General features: G+C 44.5%; 1 protein-coding gene across 1 annotated transcript in view; it reads left to right on the forward strand.

Moving 5' to 3' along the window:
* ablim3 (actin binding LIM protein family, member 3) overlaps nt 1-16,778 on the forward strand; it is a 30,434-nt gene continuing 13,656 nt past the window's right edge. The window contains exons 1-3 of the mRNA XM_076103803.1: nt 1-160; nt 10,475-10,658; nt 13,994-14,109. Of these exons, the coding sequence (XP_075959918.1) occupies nt 1-160; nt 10,475-10,658; nt 13,994-14,109 (460 nt within the window). The remainder of the gene's footprint in view (nt 161-10,474; nt 10,659-13,993; nt 14,110-16,778) is intronic.

Raw genomic sequence — 16,778 nt, forward strand, 5'->3', positions numbered from 1 at the left:
ATGTGTGTTTTTTTGTCTTCTGCAGCTTATCACCAAGGCTCTGCGGCAAGTGAACGAAGTTCTGGACTAATCCGCTGCCAGCGATGTCGGGAGGTATGCAAAGGAGAGGTGGTACGAGTACAAGAAACCCACTTCCACGTGAAGTGTTTCACCTGCACCGGTAAGACATGGGAACCTGATCCAAAACAACACAACACAGCACGTGGTAGAGTAGACAAACAGCTGTAGTGATCACAGAAACCTTTGTTGTCTTACAAAGTCTCCAGGCGTGGGTGGTCCCGGTCATAAATGTTGTCAAAGTTAAATAAGAGGGGACTCAGGTACTGGTAGTACACTAGATTACATCTATCTTGTGTCACATCCTTACTTTCCACACACACACACCCACACACACACATTGACACATATACACTCACTCCTCATCCATCTCCTGGTGGGCATGCTGAGTGCGAGTAGTAGTAGTAGCCCATGGTGGGAATTGGATCAGATCGGAGGTGCCTTGCAGGGGACTTAGGCTCCTGCTAAGGAAGCTATTATTGCGCTGCCAACCTGGAGAGGATTTCCTTTATAGGAACACTTGTTTCTATTTTGTAATGTATTAAAACAAAATATATATATATATATGTTTAAATTAATAGTTTGATATTTTGGAAAATACACGCCCAGCCAAGAATTATTCAAATTATTGCTTTAAGAATGTAGGTAATATAGTAGAAATACTTTTTTAAATCCCTATTTTTTTTCACATGTTGTCGACTGTGCAGACAAAACATTTTGATGCTGCAAGCAGTTGGCATGACTGAAACTGACATTTAGGAAACTGTTGATCAGATAAATAGGGTGATTATTTTTCTTTGGCTCAGCAAGATTGCAAAAACCACTTCTCTGAGGGGGTTTATGACAGTCAAGTATTTTGTGCATGTGCAAATTTGAAATCAAAGAACCGAGGAATTGTATTTTGTCATGCTGCTGTACAGCCTGCAGCAAGTGTACTCAGTTGTATGTTAATAACATTTCTAAAGCAGTAAAGCCAGGCATGGTTACGTTCAGTCATTTGCAGATTGATTTAAAACAAACAAGCAGATAGATTATCATCTAATCTATCATTTCTGCATAGTCTGGCATAATTAACACCTGACACAAATACCTCCCCACTTTGTTCACCACCTTATGTTGACATTATCTCACACTGGCTTAGTTGAATAGGGCCGAAGCATTCTATTTCTCTGATTTACGATAAATAAGTATGTTGTGAGAAAGGCATCAGTATACGACTGGACCACTACTAAAAATAGACCAGATCTATATCTACGATTTATTTACTAAACTTCAATAACAAGCAGGCTTAAAATTTGGAATTCTAAAGCTTGAATCTTTTATTTTGATCGAATTGTCACTGACAATGGAAAATAATTGCAATACTTTACCTCAAGAGGCACCATTTCTAATGTATCTTGTCCTATTCCATATTCAGATAAATCTGTGTGAGAAATGTGTTTCTACAGATGTATTCCCTATTATTCCTGTCTGTACGGTAGATCTTTTGAGCATTTTCTGTGTCACCTTTTCAGAGACTTCCTTTTTATTTTTAGACTATTTTTACACATTTCATTCAAATCATTCAATCCCATTTTCATAGTTACAAAAGTGAAGTGAAATATGTCCACAAGACCGGCAGTTTTTCTGACTTTTCAGCTGTTGTTGAAGCAGCTGAGTAAGTTTGGTTTATTACTATATGAGCTGCACTATACTGTTGTTGCAGTAGATGAACTCACTGCAGGCTGTTCATTGGAGGGCTGTTGGTACATGTTCACTGTGTGTAGCCATCACACACACACACACACACACACACACACACACACACACGCACACAAAAAAACACATGAGTGGGAACTATACACCATACAGTGCACACATACACACTCAACAATACGTGTGCACATCCATACATGCACGCTCGCGATGGTTGTGAGGGGTTGCTGTGGTAACGGTGTGAAGGGGCACCCGGGCCCTGGTTGGTGGATATTCTCAGCATCTCTATGGTGCTATTAACCAATCAGAAGGCTCCACTCTGTGCCCCAGAGAACAAGGGGGGTGAACACAGGAAGCGAGCAGAAAAAAAAAAGAGAGAGAAAGAGGGGGGATGGGGGTGCTGTTTGTGTCACCTAAACATTACATCATCACTTGAGTGTAATACCAGTCTGATTCGCTTCTTCCTTTTCACTCCCCTCTCACTCGCAGCAGCGGTACAGTAATGGAAAACTGTCATTGATGAGCATCATGTTAAATGCACACACCAGAAGGCCCTCCCCTCTCATGTTCCAGAGAGCTCTCCACATCCCATGAGGCAATGGGGCACTATTGTGCGCCCAGACTCCGCCACATCCCCGTCTATAATATGCTCTCCTGTATGGGCCTCTGCGGAGCCAGCAGTTTTCTAAAGCTGTTGTTGTTCAGTGTCGGACCCCACTCACACGCAAACATGTTGCATTTTCTTTTGAACTTCATAAACTCAATCCATTCCCTATTGTTTGTGCTTCTGCTCTCTGCTTGCCATTAGTTCCGCCGTCTATTGTCCGAGGCCGAATGAGTGTGAATGCGGGATTTCTATATTTTCATCCATCTCTCAGTTGCCTTTTCTCTCAGTTTTTCTCCTTCTTGTTTCTTTCTCTTGCTTTCTCCCTGTCTTTCCTGATGACAGTCACCCAAGCATGAAATCAATTTCTCATCTTGGGATAGGATGACATTGGCATGCGGGGCATAGCGATTTGGAGGCTAATGGCTAAACTGTATTAGACCATTGTGCCGGAGTGACAATCCGATGTCAGCTGCCAATTGCCTGATCTGTCGGACGTGTTCATGAACTCTGTGACTGGGGTGTGTTTCAACGTTTGATTTCATTCTTTGCTGGGCATTTCTTCCCCCAGAGAAGATTGTGTACTTAGGTTATTGACCTTGACCGATGATATTGTATGTGCCTCAGTCCGTTCAGTTACACTGGAAAACCACTTTGTGAGCACACACATCCGTCCATCCCGTCTATCATTTTATCCCCCCCCCCCCCCACATGTCATCAAGCCACATTACCTTCCTTATGACACATCATCATGATTCCTCACTCATGCATTAGTCAGAAGAACAGATCACTAATCATGTGCGTTCATCCTCTCATATGAAGCCATTATACAGCAGTTGATTATAGGACGAAGAAGCAGCCATGCAATCAGCTCAAGAAAAAAAGTCTGTGGAAAATGCTGAAGACAGCTCACAGATTGATGCATCAACTCCAGACATCGAGAAGGCAGTTTGTGTGTGTGTGTGTGTGTGTGTGTGTGTGTGTGTGTGTGTGTGTGTGTGTGTGTGTGTCTGTGGCACTTCTCAGTGTAGCAGCGGGCTGTACAGTATGGATAATGTGGTGTTGCATTACAGGCAGACGGGCTGACTCGTGCATACTGGCCTAATGACATAGTGACCACATTTATCCTGCCTCTGAAGCATAATCGGCACTCTTGGATTCCAACAGTAACAACTGGGCCCGTCAGTGGCCACGGGCGCAAAGCTAACAGACACATAAATCACACAAGCAAAGGCAAGATGTGCGCCTGTTTTCCTGTGTGCAGCCAACTCACATGCTAACAGAAAACACAGAAGCACAGAAACAAATATACAACTACGGACAGAGACAGACGCAAACACAGACACATTCGCACATAAACCGCCGGGCTGCTCCCAGTAGTACTTTATTTTCAGAGACAAAACTGATTGTTCTCATAAAACAGCGCCAAAGGGAATAGCAGATTCACACAGACAGGTCAGATAAATGCTTGACTGTTTTGCTAATGCTCTTGTGAAATTGCAGCATCTTTGTCTTTTTTCTCTGCAGACCTTTTTTTTCCAGTCAGTTCGGCTTTGGATGCCATTAGCCCCCATCACTCAACCTGCGTGTTAATAACGTCGACCTACTGTACTCTACCTCTGTCCTGCTCTCTGAAGGCGAGGGACAGACTGAGATAGAGAGAAATACAGCGGAGGGCGAGGAGGGAGAGGAAAAGACAAATAGCAAAGAGAAATAGAAAGAGAGGTTATAGATAAAGAGACACACAGCACAGGGGGAAAAAAAGAAAAAAAGTGGGGGTTTACAGGGAAGGGGAGCTTCCTGTAGCTATAGCAACCGCTGGTACGCTGGTCCAATCACCACGCCAATGCCTGGTTGCTAGGCAGAGATTCCGGCGGAGAGAGTCGGGAGCGCGGCAGGCAGCGGCGCTTTTCCCGTACGACTCTCCAGGATCCGGAATAGATGACGTGGGATCATTCCTACGCTTGTCTCTCTCAAGCGTTACCGTCCTGAGGGGGTTTTAACACACAACGCCTATTGTCTTCAAGTGTCTGGCTCAGTGAAGGTGGGATTTCTGAAAGATAAAGAGGATCATTAAGCGACAAAACCCTGGTGTGTTGGACAAACACCCACATACACACACTAAACCAGTACATAGGTACACAGAGCTGGAGCTGTGGAGCATTTGTATTGCTTATCACAAGCCCCCATCCCTGTGCTTGTGTGTGTGTGTGTGAGAGATGTCATTCACGCCTATTTTCCCCTCCACTGAGTGTCTTATCAGCCCTCAGAGGGTTAAAAGCTGAAGGCCTCGGCAGCGGGGCTGGTCTGCTGGTATGAAGGGACTCCACTGGGCAACCATCTGTCTCCATCAACTATACCGCAGCCAATTGCTAGGAAAACCCTGTCACTCATGCACGATTTCTTTCTGCTTTAGCCTTAAGCTGCCTCTCCCTCTCTCTCCTCTCGCCCTCCTCTACGACCACATCTCCGTCTGTTTTCTGTTACCGGTTTTCTTTTTTATAGCCACGCTAGCGGCATGGCTCTAGGGATAGCAACGTCAGTCTGCCAGTCTGCCACTTTGGTCCAGCTTGAGATATCTCAGCAACTATTGGATGGATTGCCGTTACATTTTGTAGAGACACTCATGGTCCCTAGAGGATGACTCCCGCTGACTTTGGCGATAGCCTCACTTTTCCTCTAGCGCCATCATGAGCTTGACATTTTCGGTTATGAGTTAAATATCCTAAAAGTGAGGTGGGCTGCCATGAAATCTGGTCCAGACACTCAAGGTCCCCAGAGGATCCTTTCCTTTAGCGCCACAAGCAGCTATACGTTTTCACTTATTCAGTCAAATATAAACTTGATGGATTGACACATTCTTTTGTACAGACTTTCATTGTTCCCAGATGATGAATCCTAATGACTTTAGTGGTCCCTGACCTTTTTTCTAGTACCATCAGCAAGTTGACATTTGTCACGGAGTAAAATGTCTTAAAACAACTATTGGATGGCTTGTCATGAAATTTTGTACAGACATTCATGTGCCCCAGAGGATAAAATATAATAACTTTGGTCATCTGCTAGCATGCTAATATAAAATAGGGACATGGTAAACATACCTTCTAAACTTCAGGATGTTAACATCATCGTTGTGGGCATTGCGCTGAAAGCCCCACGCCAGAGCGCAGCCTCACAAAGCTGCTAGTGTGTTTGTAGACTTTTGTTTCCCTCCTCTTCCTGTCTGTCAGATCTCCTCCTCTCACACCCTGTGACTTGGCACGACTTGAGAAAAAACGCGTTATTTACTCTTGAAGTGTTTCCTCCTGTCAGAAGGGCTCAGATCCAGGGGACGGAGGGAGGGCAGTGGAGCCCGGGGCCCACGTTGTTTAGCACAGATGTGGGGGTGAATAGGTGAGTACCTCCCCTGCTGAAACGTGTCACTGCCCCCACTGCATACATGCCTCTCTGCTTCACTGTGGCTGGCCCTATTATTTTGAAGAAGAAAAAAAACAATTCGATTGTGCAGCGGGTCTACTTTGAAGTACTGTGCAAAGCATGTCCATTTACTTTAATAGCACATTATGAAGACCTATCAGTAGCATAATGAGCTCAGGGAAGAGTCGCAGTGAGATCATTTGGGGGGAGTGGGGAACAAAGGGAGACTCTGTGAAAGAAAGGGAAGGTTGCATGTAGGTGCAGTTCTGTAGCGAGGAAAGAGGGTGCAAATTGAGATAAAGTGGAGACCTTGTGCTCAGAGCCACAAAGCTTTGGAAGCAGTCTTTAAACAGAAAGACAGAGAAAGAGGAGGGGAGGAGGCAGGGCTGTCAGCACTATTTTGGGGTTCCGGCCCAGGCCGACTTTGAGAAGGGAATTTTAATTGCGTCTGTTGGCTGGAGATAAATACCCAATCACGTGGACCCCCTGTGGGTGCCTAATCAGCGCGGTTCTAATGACCACAGCTGCAGACACCGGCCTACATGCTAACCTCTAATCACTAGACTTATGATCTAGATGCTACCTTCCTGCCTTGCCAAAAAAGAGAAATATGGAGAGAAGCAGCGTCTTTTAGTTTTCCTCATTAGAGCGCCATTCGGGGAAAGATCATAAAATGGGCAACTAGATGAAATTAAGTCTTTGATGTCGTCTTGCAAAGCTGATTATGTTTGGGTTAGGAAGCTATTTGATGAGAGACCTGACTATTTCAAATAATAATACAACATTTCTCATATAAACAAATAGTTTTATTAACTTGGGAATTCTACTTGATGATGATTTTCCACTCAAACTGTGCGTGCTTTCCCACGAGCAGTACCAGTATAAATTACCAGACGGCCATTCGTAGGACGGTGAGACAGACCAGGGTGGTTCTGCGTCGGTTGTGTCGGGCTGTTGTTTTTATGGGTTGGTGTCCACACCATGTGGAGAGCTGGTTGTGCGGCTGTAACCAAAAGCCTTTCTTCTCGGAGCCAAGCTAAGCCACGTCTCTGCGGCAGCAGAGACAACCAAGCTGGCAACTACAACAAGTTTGAAACTTCTGCTTAATGGTTACGGATAAAATGAGAGAGCTTGAAAAGTAAAGGGACTGCCTGCAAGTGGGCCGTCAACATGGAGGCTCTAATCGGGAGGTTTGAAGAATTGTCCAAGTCTATAAGTCTATAAGTCTATGAATATCTTGTTGTACTTAAAGATGGTCTTATTATTTACGTATGGTGCCTTTAATCATTTAGTTTTTGTCAGTTTTAGGGGAAAACTTGTTTATAATGTGTCAATTAAATATTTTTCACCACCACGGGAGGTTTCAAACTGATTTAAGGGTTATCATCCCTGAAAACGTTTGGCATTCACAGCCACCAGGTCAACCCCATCAAAACAAAATGTGCCACCACCAGCACCGCATCATTCAGACTCAGGGACCTAGCTGTCTCTAGGGCAACTGTGGAAGGTTTACGTCTCCTATGGCAACTGAGGAAGGGGGACGTCCTTTGTAAGGCATCCAGCCAATCGTCCAGTCAGAAGACACCAATATGATTAGCCAGAACAGGTGAACCATCCAATCCAGTCGGAGCAGATCCCGTCTGCCGGCTCAGGCGTCCATATGCTAATGAAGTGCATTAGGCTAATTGAGCCAATTCCAGTCGTTTGAAAATCAATCCGGGTGCAGATTGAAAAGCAAATCATTCCGACAGAGTGCCAGAGGGAGAAAAAAAAAGAAAAGAGAAAATGGTGGCACTCAATATAACTACAATTTCGTTTTAGAAGATTAACATTTTTTTTATGAAATGAATGCAGTGGACCATTTCGAGACACAATGATATGTCTTCCATGATGAAGAGTTTAGTAGATGTGGAAATATTTTCTCCCCCCCATTCCCCCTTTTCCACGAAGGCATCAGATAGCCTGTGATTTGGGTTTCTGGTCAGAGCCTTAGCAAGTCTAGTTTAAAATGCAGCAGGGACACTTTTTCGAAGGCCTGTGCCATTGTTCAGTGGTTCTGGAAATGTGGTTTGCACATGCAAAACACACACACACACACACACACACACACACATACACATTTTTAGAAACTGGCTATTCTAAATCTTAGCTCTGGTCTGCCTCATGCATCCCCTTCATTCTTGGCTTCCCTCCCTTCCTCTGCACTTCTGCAGCCGCCTTGCCTTCATGCCAATGACCTGTCGCAATGATAAAGATCCATCATCATATCTCACCAATACACACTGTCCCATTTCATCATCCTATCACGGCATACGCACAGTGCCATCTCATCGGGGATGGATTTACGTGTTTCCATCCTCCTGTGGGAGCCGAGATTGTTTTGTTTTTAAGTGAGGGCCCATTGATCTTTTATTACACCATTAAGTCAATACGCTCCACTCATAAACAGCTTGAGATTAAATGAGCCCCTTTGAAGGGTTTATGTGCACGTGTGTGTGTGTCCGTCTGTGTCTGTGTGTCTGTGAATTCTCAGCCTGCCAGCACACACTGACAACTGGTGGCTATATGGAGCCCAGTTTAGCCTGTTGCAGCAACTCTAGTCTCTCTGGCATGGCTAGGATTAAGCCATTTATTAGCCGCATGTTGTTGGTATTCAAGGCGCTTCATTCCGCCACAAGCAGGGTGATGCTTTGTTGAGTTTACAACAACGGTAAGTGCTGTATTTTACTGCGGCACAGTCCACCTTCATTCACTGGCATTGTGGTGCAAGCAGTTTTTCAGCATCGTCTGCTGGTCCTAATATTGTGACATCATGATTTGCAGGTTTTCCACATGGATTCATTTTCCATTTTTTCATGCCGTGATAATGGTCAGTGGTTTGGCTTTTGTGTAGAAACAGTATATGACTTCATGGGTAATGAATGGGATTTCTTAAAAAATAAATAAAAAATAGCCCAGTACAGTCAGATAGAGTACACATTTCAGGAAATAATTTGATTAAAGCATTTGAGATATTTTTTGAAACGCATACAGTTTTGGTCAAATACAAAAAAGAACTCCTTCAGGTTCTTTATAGTTTTGGTGTTACAGTAAACGTGCTCCACTGCTGCCGGGTATACGAGGGTTTCCTGCAGTCGAGAGTGTGTTCAGGTTTCTTCGTCTCTCTCTCTGCTGTCTGGTTCTAATGTCTTGAGCGTCTTAGCTGGTGTTTTAAAGCCTCTGATCTTGTTTCCAAGTCATGACCCGACTCCCATGAGCTGCAGACTTATCAGGAGGACCTGAGGGTTTCTTCACTTAGAATTTGTTCTTTGTGTCTGCGAAAGTCCACTCATCTAGAAATCATTCAGGTGAGGTGTTTAGTACAGAGTATTGCATTTGACCTCCTTCTGGTGGGAATAAAGCTTTTTTTTTTTACCGTCCTGTCACAGATCTTCTGTTTTTTGGGGCTTCTTGCCTTTAATTAAAGTGTAGGACAGAGTGATAGACAGGAAAGGGGGAGAGAGGAGGGGCGGGACTCAGCCTTGGTGCATGGGGCGCCCAGATAGCTCACCAGCTAGAGCGGGCTGTAGCAGATCTTGACGCAGCAAGAGGTATTAAAGTTAAAGTTTTTGGATATATACGCTTACAGCAGTTAGATGAGATGACGCCGCTCTCACGTCACACCTGGTTGATTACCAGCTGACCCATAAGTTGTGTTACATTGTAACTGTAGTTGGATAATTATAGAGCAGGGGACTAATCATAGGTTCAAGGCAATAATGCACAAATAGAGTGTGAGGTTCAACAGTGGCGAAGGTTTACGTTCTCTTAATGCAAGTTTCAGGTAATTTTCACTAATACAATTTTTGAAAATGGTGATTTTTTAATATATATATCGTTTTATGTACATCACACATGGGGAAATCTGGATTTGTTTAACACAGCATATGACCTTGATCAGGACCATGTCTGTCAGGTCATAGTATTTTTTCCAGCTGAAGGTTACAATAACTGGCAACTCTTCCTGTTGGTGAACCGCACAGACTGGGAGAAACCAGAGACGAGCAACCACAGCCACTGATCCGTGAAAACGCCTCTTAGCTATATACTATTACACCCGCTGGAATTTACTCTCAGTTACATGGCAGCTTACATTGTCCGCTTAGGATGCACAATATAGAGACACACGTACACAAACTGAGCACTCACCTTGTGCACACACAGCAAATGGTTTTGATGCCTTCCCCATTGGAATTTAATGAGCCTGCAGTGGAGGTTCTGGTGATGCTCGGAACTTGCGGCCTGTTGTTTTGTCTCCGTCTTCACATTGTTTAGCACAAAATGACTTTTCCCCTGATTATATCATTATATTCCCATCAGAGCAAATTGGCTGACCACTGTCTGGAGCGGAATAACTTCCCGAGCAGTCATGTGTGAAGACAAACACACACACACACACACACACACACACACACACCACAAACGAGCACAGATGCTCACACAAACAGGTAGAAAGGAGGGCGCTCAGAGTAAAGAAATGCTCAATGTGTCAAGTCTAATGCAAGAAACACGGAAACACATAGACAAATAGCACTTGTAAATCTTTTGTTTGAAAGTTTGATGTCATTTGATGTTAGGAGCACACAACATCCACACGTTATGCTATAGTGTTTTGAGTGTGTTGATGATTTTTCCCCTTCCTGTCTCCTGTTCTCTCCACAGTGTGTAACTGTGATCTGGCACGATCCGGCTTCTTCCAGAAGAAGGGCGAGTACATCTGCACGGCGGACTATCAGCGTCTGTACGGTACACGCTGCGACCGCTGCGACAGCTTCATCACGGGAGAGGTGGTCTCCGCTCTGGGACGCACGTACCACCCCAAGTGCTTTGTCTGCAGTGTCTGCAGGTACATGCACATACACCCACGTGCTGTATATACACGGCTACAGTAGTACTTAGTGCAGCAACATTATTGCTTTGGAGTCGTGTTTCTGGCAAATGTAAGCCCAATATTCACTCTACTTTTAGCTTCGTTTTGGTCTCCACCAACAAAAGTATTTGTCTCTTTAGCAGCTGAATGTTCCACTATGTTTAGCAGCTATTTGTTAACTTAGTCTGTCTGCAGTTTGGCGCCTGGCAGTTAGCATAATCAGAAGTTTATGCTTAAAACATAGTGAGAGAGTGAGCCAAACAGTAAAATTACAGACCGTACATCCAAAATAATGAGCTGGAAAATGCTTTAAAAAAAACAAACTCCACTGAGCTGAGAGGAAGTGCAGTTGAGTGATAATTCTCCGTTTGTTTTGTTACGACAGGCAACATATTATACACAGTCATTTCATCCATCATTATTATATAATTATTCATTAGTGTAGCTTTAGGATGCAGGATTATAAAAACAAACATCTGGTTATTTCATCCATTAACAGACACAGTGATATTTTTCAAAAGAATGATTACATCACAATATGTATTGATATAACAATGTACACATTTACCCATGTTACTTAAGCATAACACTCTACATTGTATTGTATACTGTACACATTACTTACTCACATCTCTGATTCATTTGTGAAAGCAGCCGATAGAGGACAAAGAACAGCAGATCAATTATGGAGCTACTGAATAGGAAAATAGTCTTTTCTGCCTTATGACCATGCAATCCTTCCACAACTAATGCTACACAAGTTGCATCTTTCGCAGTACGAAATGACAAGGTGACTCATTTCTTTACAGGGGCTTTGATAATGCCACTCAGCTCATGATTCAGTCTTATCTTGGCTCCTGAATGTCAATAAATGTCTGATTGGAAAGCTCAAGCGGTCTGGCGTTTTGCTTAGTCGAGACACGATTCCAAAAAGAGAGCTGACCCGGTGTTTCATGCTGTTAGCTGAAGTAAAAGTAGGCCATCTCTCATCTGACCTCCATCAGTGGTTGTGTTAAGCTCCTCCAGAACAAAGTAACTTTCCTTTTTTTCACCATTTCACCATTTCACTCTCCTTGTCCCCCTCGCCTTCCTCTTGCTCTTTCATGCCCCATTCTTAAAAAAAGTCCCTTCTCATGGTTTGTTGTGGTCTATTTTGCTCTGTTACAAGGCTTACATAAGAGTGATCTTCCTTTACCTCCCTCCAGGAGAGTAGTGTTTGCCAGTTGTTTGTGTATCTGCTTGACATTGGCTGATAAACAAGCGGTCATAAAAGAAACTGAGCTGACACCAACTGGCCGGAGACAGTCAGTGGAGCAGTCCTGGCAGTGACGGGTGTGTGTGTGTGTGTGTGTGTGTGTGTGTGTGTGTGTGTGTGTGTGTGTGTGTGTGTGTGTGTGTGAGGAGTAAACTGGAAGAGACAGCGAGAAGCCAAAGGGCGAATCTCTTCTTTCCTGCTCCGTCTGCCCTCTGTCACATTGCTCACAATTCTTTCTTGTACCTTCTCTCCCGCCCCCCTCCCCACATCTTGTCGTCCTCCTCCACCCCCTCTTCTGTCTTCTCCTCATCCTCATCAATACCGTCGTCATCTTCCTGCTCTAAATCACCGTCCTTATCCCATCGTCTTCCTTTATGTCATCATCATCCCTCTCTTTTATCTTTGTCATCCCCCGGCCTCGGCTCTAACGAAAGCAGATTGCAAGATTCCCCGTTCCGGCGGTGATCAAAGCCAGAGGGCATATCGCTGAAGCCAGAAATAGCTTTACTTCTGTGGCCAGTTTAGGAAAAAAAAAAAAAAAAACATGCATTAAATATGTAAACAGAGTAAATTTTTAAAGCGCCGAGAAAGGCTGACAAGGCAAGAGTGTCTTGGGGGAGTGAGAGCAACACACAGGTAAAGACAAGGTCAACTGCAGAGTAACACACTCTTCTGCACAATCGCAGCATTTCTTTGACTATAGACTGGGATATCTGAGGGTGGGTGCTCGCACATGCACGATTCAGCCTGTCATGTTTAAAAGTGGATACAGACACAAACCTGGAAAACAGGCTTCCTGTGTAAAATACAGACTTCTCCGTTTAGCTCGAACAGATGGTTAACCTCGACATCAACTGGAGGGTGAAATTAAAATGAACCCTAAGTGAACTGTACCCTTCATCGGTTTTCATAGACTTGTATCCCTTTAAGTATTTACCAGGGCCTTTGTTGTGTAGTTCGGGGGATGAAACGTCTCTGCTGGCTCATCTGTTCTGCTCACGTGTCCGTCCTTTCTGTTTTATGTGTGGATGTTGGCCTGCTTTGAATAATATAAAAGCACAAAGGAGCAAACCTTGACTACTGTACGTGTCAGTCCCCCCCCCCCTCTCACACACACACACACACACAAACACATATTTAGACAGCCACAATTGTAAAATAGCTCCCTAGAAACACACTTTCTGGGGCAACTAGGCCTTTACACTTGCTTGCCTCTGGACATCTCTAAGTGCGTACATGGATGTACACTACGCTCGTGTGTGCAGACTTTGAGCTCCGCTGGAGACTCCAGCCTCCCTCTGGGTCCTGGCCCCGGCTCCCAGGCTTCGGCGGGGGAGTAAAAGGATTACTGCCGTCTATGTCTTTTAAACAGCCTTCCCTAAGCCTTTTAGCCCCCCCATTCATTCTCCACATCCTCCCCAGTCATAAAGAAATCAATCTGTCTCCACAAAAAAAAATGCCACAGAAGAGGAAAGAGAGACAAAACGGCGCATCACGATGCTGTAAATTAAATTTCACAGCCGCTTGTTTGCTCGTGCGTGTGTTCACTCTTCCTAATCTTCAGAAACTGTGGAGACTGTGACCTGGTGGAACCAGCTGTGTTGGGAGGGAGTGAGGGCAGAGCGAACTGGGCGGACAATTTGAGAGGGAAAGAGGCGGTTGAGATCAGTATGCACTCCGCACAGTCCCCCTAATAAGTTTTCATTCTCCCTGACGGAGCCAGTTTCCCCTTTTAGAAGCCCGTGGCAGCATCACATTATCGCCTCTTTAATCACAGAGCACCCAGGTGCTCACGCAACAATCAACGTCCTATTAACCCGTCGCCTCAACTGTTTGGAAATGTATTTTCAGGTTCATAGAGGATGTCGGACTGTATTTAGCTTGGTCTGTCACCCAATCATGTTTCTGCCAACACCCATTTGTTATTTCCCCTGCGTGCACTCGGGGTGTAATGTAAAACACACAGAATCACTTTTTTTTTTATCTCCTATTGTGTATGCTTGTTTTCTAATTCTCTCTCTCTCTCTCTCTCTTTCCATTATCTTGTCCTCTTCAGTAAACCCTTCCCCATCGGAGACAGAGTGACGTTCAGCGGAAAGGACTGCGTGTGCCAGCAGTGCTCCCGCACACTCGTCAAGCCAAATGAACCGATCAAGATCCACGGGCCCAGCCGTAAGTCCAGCGGCCGCCTCGCTCTGTCCTCTCTGTTTAGGGGCCACCAGGCGCTACAGCGAGCCGAGTCTAATGCGATGTGTCCACGAGGCCCATTTAGCTCATTTAGCTAATCGAGTGTCTGTCAAATCAGTGGTCCGACCTGTCGCGCTGATCCGCCAGCTGAGAATTATGCCACGCAAACAGACACATCATTCATTCATTACTGTCAACACTGAACATGCAGAGAATAGAGGATTTTATGTTGGTCACTGTACACCTGGCACACATTCCTACATAAGTACAGTATATGCGTATATAATGTGTGTTGTCAGACAGGTATATGTGGGAAGAGTGCCCGCCCCTAACCCTTTCAGAATAAAGCAGGTAAAGGATAAATTAGGATGCCACATCAGAGCAATAGTGATTGATAGTGAATCATTTGTTAAGTGTGGCACACAGACAGCAGGCTGCCGCTCACTGGCTGTGCAGCAATAACAGATGGCGGAGCGGCAGTGAATAACTGTCCTCCCCAGATCGCTCCATTCAGGAGAATGAAATCCAAACGGCTCCCCAGGTACGTGTTCATCACTCCGTCTTATGAGGAGGCAGTGTATGAGACGGGACACAGAGTGCAGACACTAAATGTAATGCACTGTCTTTTACAGCCTGTTCCTCTATCATCTAAGAATGCAAATATTTGCTCCGTGTGCAACCATTTAGCCAGGACAAAATGATTATTTTTAGGAGAAAAGGCTCAGAAAGCAATAACTGACCACACGATAAATCCGCAGCCTCTGAGAACTGCCGCGTCAGGGCACGGTGCTGTTATGCACGGCCGTTCACTGTGTTTAACGTCATTAAAAATCCTAAAAACGATTTCAGGCTGCTACAGTATAACCATACAGACCTCTACTCATGTCATACTGGTCGGTTATAACTCAATATTCTGCTTTTTTTGTGATGGAAACATTGGGTTACCAGGACTCATCATAGCCTCAGTTCCAACTGTACTTTTTAGCCTTTTTAACATTAATTACTTACCTATGTGACCATGTATAAAGTCAGACATATTAGATCATTATTGCTAAAATAGTGTTGATCAGAATCTTCCTGTAATAGTTTCACCAAATCAATGTCTTTATTTTCGGTAACTACCTGATGAAAAAGAAAACTCCACCCGTCTTTGTGTGCAGATTTGTGCCGACAGCTGTTTCAGAGCCATTAGACCAGTGATGTGACTGAGAGAGAGTACTTAGGTGTGCAGTATTTCAGTAGAGGGGAAAAGGGAGAGGAACATGCCACCCAAAATGCTTAATAGCTATTTACAGACTGTTTGAGCTAAAAGGCAGCAGAAGCCTAAATCTCCTTCACAATAATCGGGAAGGCAAACTCATTTAAATATAGTAGTAGTTGAGATCAGTGTATATGATGGAAGAGTGGCATTAAAATGGGCCAGAGTCCAAATTTAGACTTTTATAGCCAACATTCTTCTCAAAGAGGGTATGGACCCCCCTAGCTGGCTACTTTTTACTTCTGGCTCCTTATTCTCGTGGAAAGCCCTGATTACTGTACACAGCCTGTACTCGTTAGGAGACAGCTTAAGATAAAATCATAAAACATCTAAAAGATAAACACACTCATATCAAAACTAGTCATTACTGATTAACCAACTATCCAAAGCAGTCTGGAACCGGGCCTGGGCCACATGGAAAGTAAGAAATGTTGTTTTCTGATGAAAACAGAGGCAGAGGCAGTTTTCTTTTTTCTGTCACTTAGTGTGAATTTCTTCGTCTATAACAATTTCATGTCACAAGCTCTGGTACCCACATTTTTAGATGTTCGATACCACTTTAATTCGTTGGCTATAGAAAGGAAACTGTACCGTGACTCAGAGGAACATCAGCTGTGCGCGGCCACTGTCTGGGGCTGGAATCCCGGGCCCTGTATAGACTCAGCACTATCGCCCACCAAGTGACAGTTGAGATTTATTTGGACTGCAGAAACCCAACTCAATACACTGCAGTCTCTTTGACTGTGAAACGCAGTTTGCCTTGGCCGACAGGGCGGAGTGGAGCAGTCCCCTGTGACTCCAGGCGTCTCTCAGGGGGCAGTAGACCAGGTCAGAAAAGGTTAACCCTCGGCCAAACGTCTTCCAAATGGAAACAAATGGAGCTTTTTTTTTTTTAGCTTTTTGTCCCTCTGCAGCCATGCATCATTTATAGTCTCTGCGCTGTCCTGCTTCTCTCTTTCCCTGGTAGTAGTGGTCAATAACACTTGCTGTGGCGTCCTAACCGGAATTATTACAGTCTGCTTGTATACAGCGTGCTGGTTTTAGCGTGAGAGAGAGAAACAGGCAGAGTCTCATACATGTCTCATGTGAGAGGGGGGGTTTATGCACCTGTTTTGGCCCTGAGGCTATTTCAGTGATTCTTGCTTCCTGCCGGCTTTTAATCATGTTTAACAGTGCTTACAGTTGAGAGAACAAGCCTCACAGCTCTGCAATATCCCGCATTAGTACGGCTATTGATTAAGAAGGTGGCTGTGCCAAATGGGTAGAAAACTACACTCACGAGCACAGTGGGTGTTTAAAGATGCACAATTAAACCCTGACTCACTTTGTCTCTTCCTTTAATTCTCTCCTCTCTCCACTTCTTTTCTCCCATCCTTCCCTCTTCCTCCTTTCCCCT

This window comes from Anarhichas minor, unplaced genomic scaffold (assembly GCF_050575085.1).
Source record: "Anarhichas minor isolate MPS153535 unplaced genomic scaffold, ASM5057508v1 ptg000028l, whole genome shotgun sequence".
Taxonomy (NCBI): Eukaryota; Metazoa; Chordata; class Actinopteri; order Perciformes; family Anarhichadidae; genus Anarhichas; species Anarhichas minor.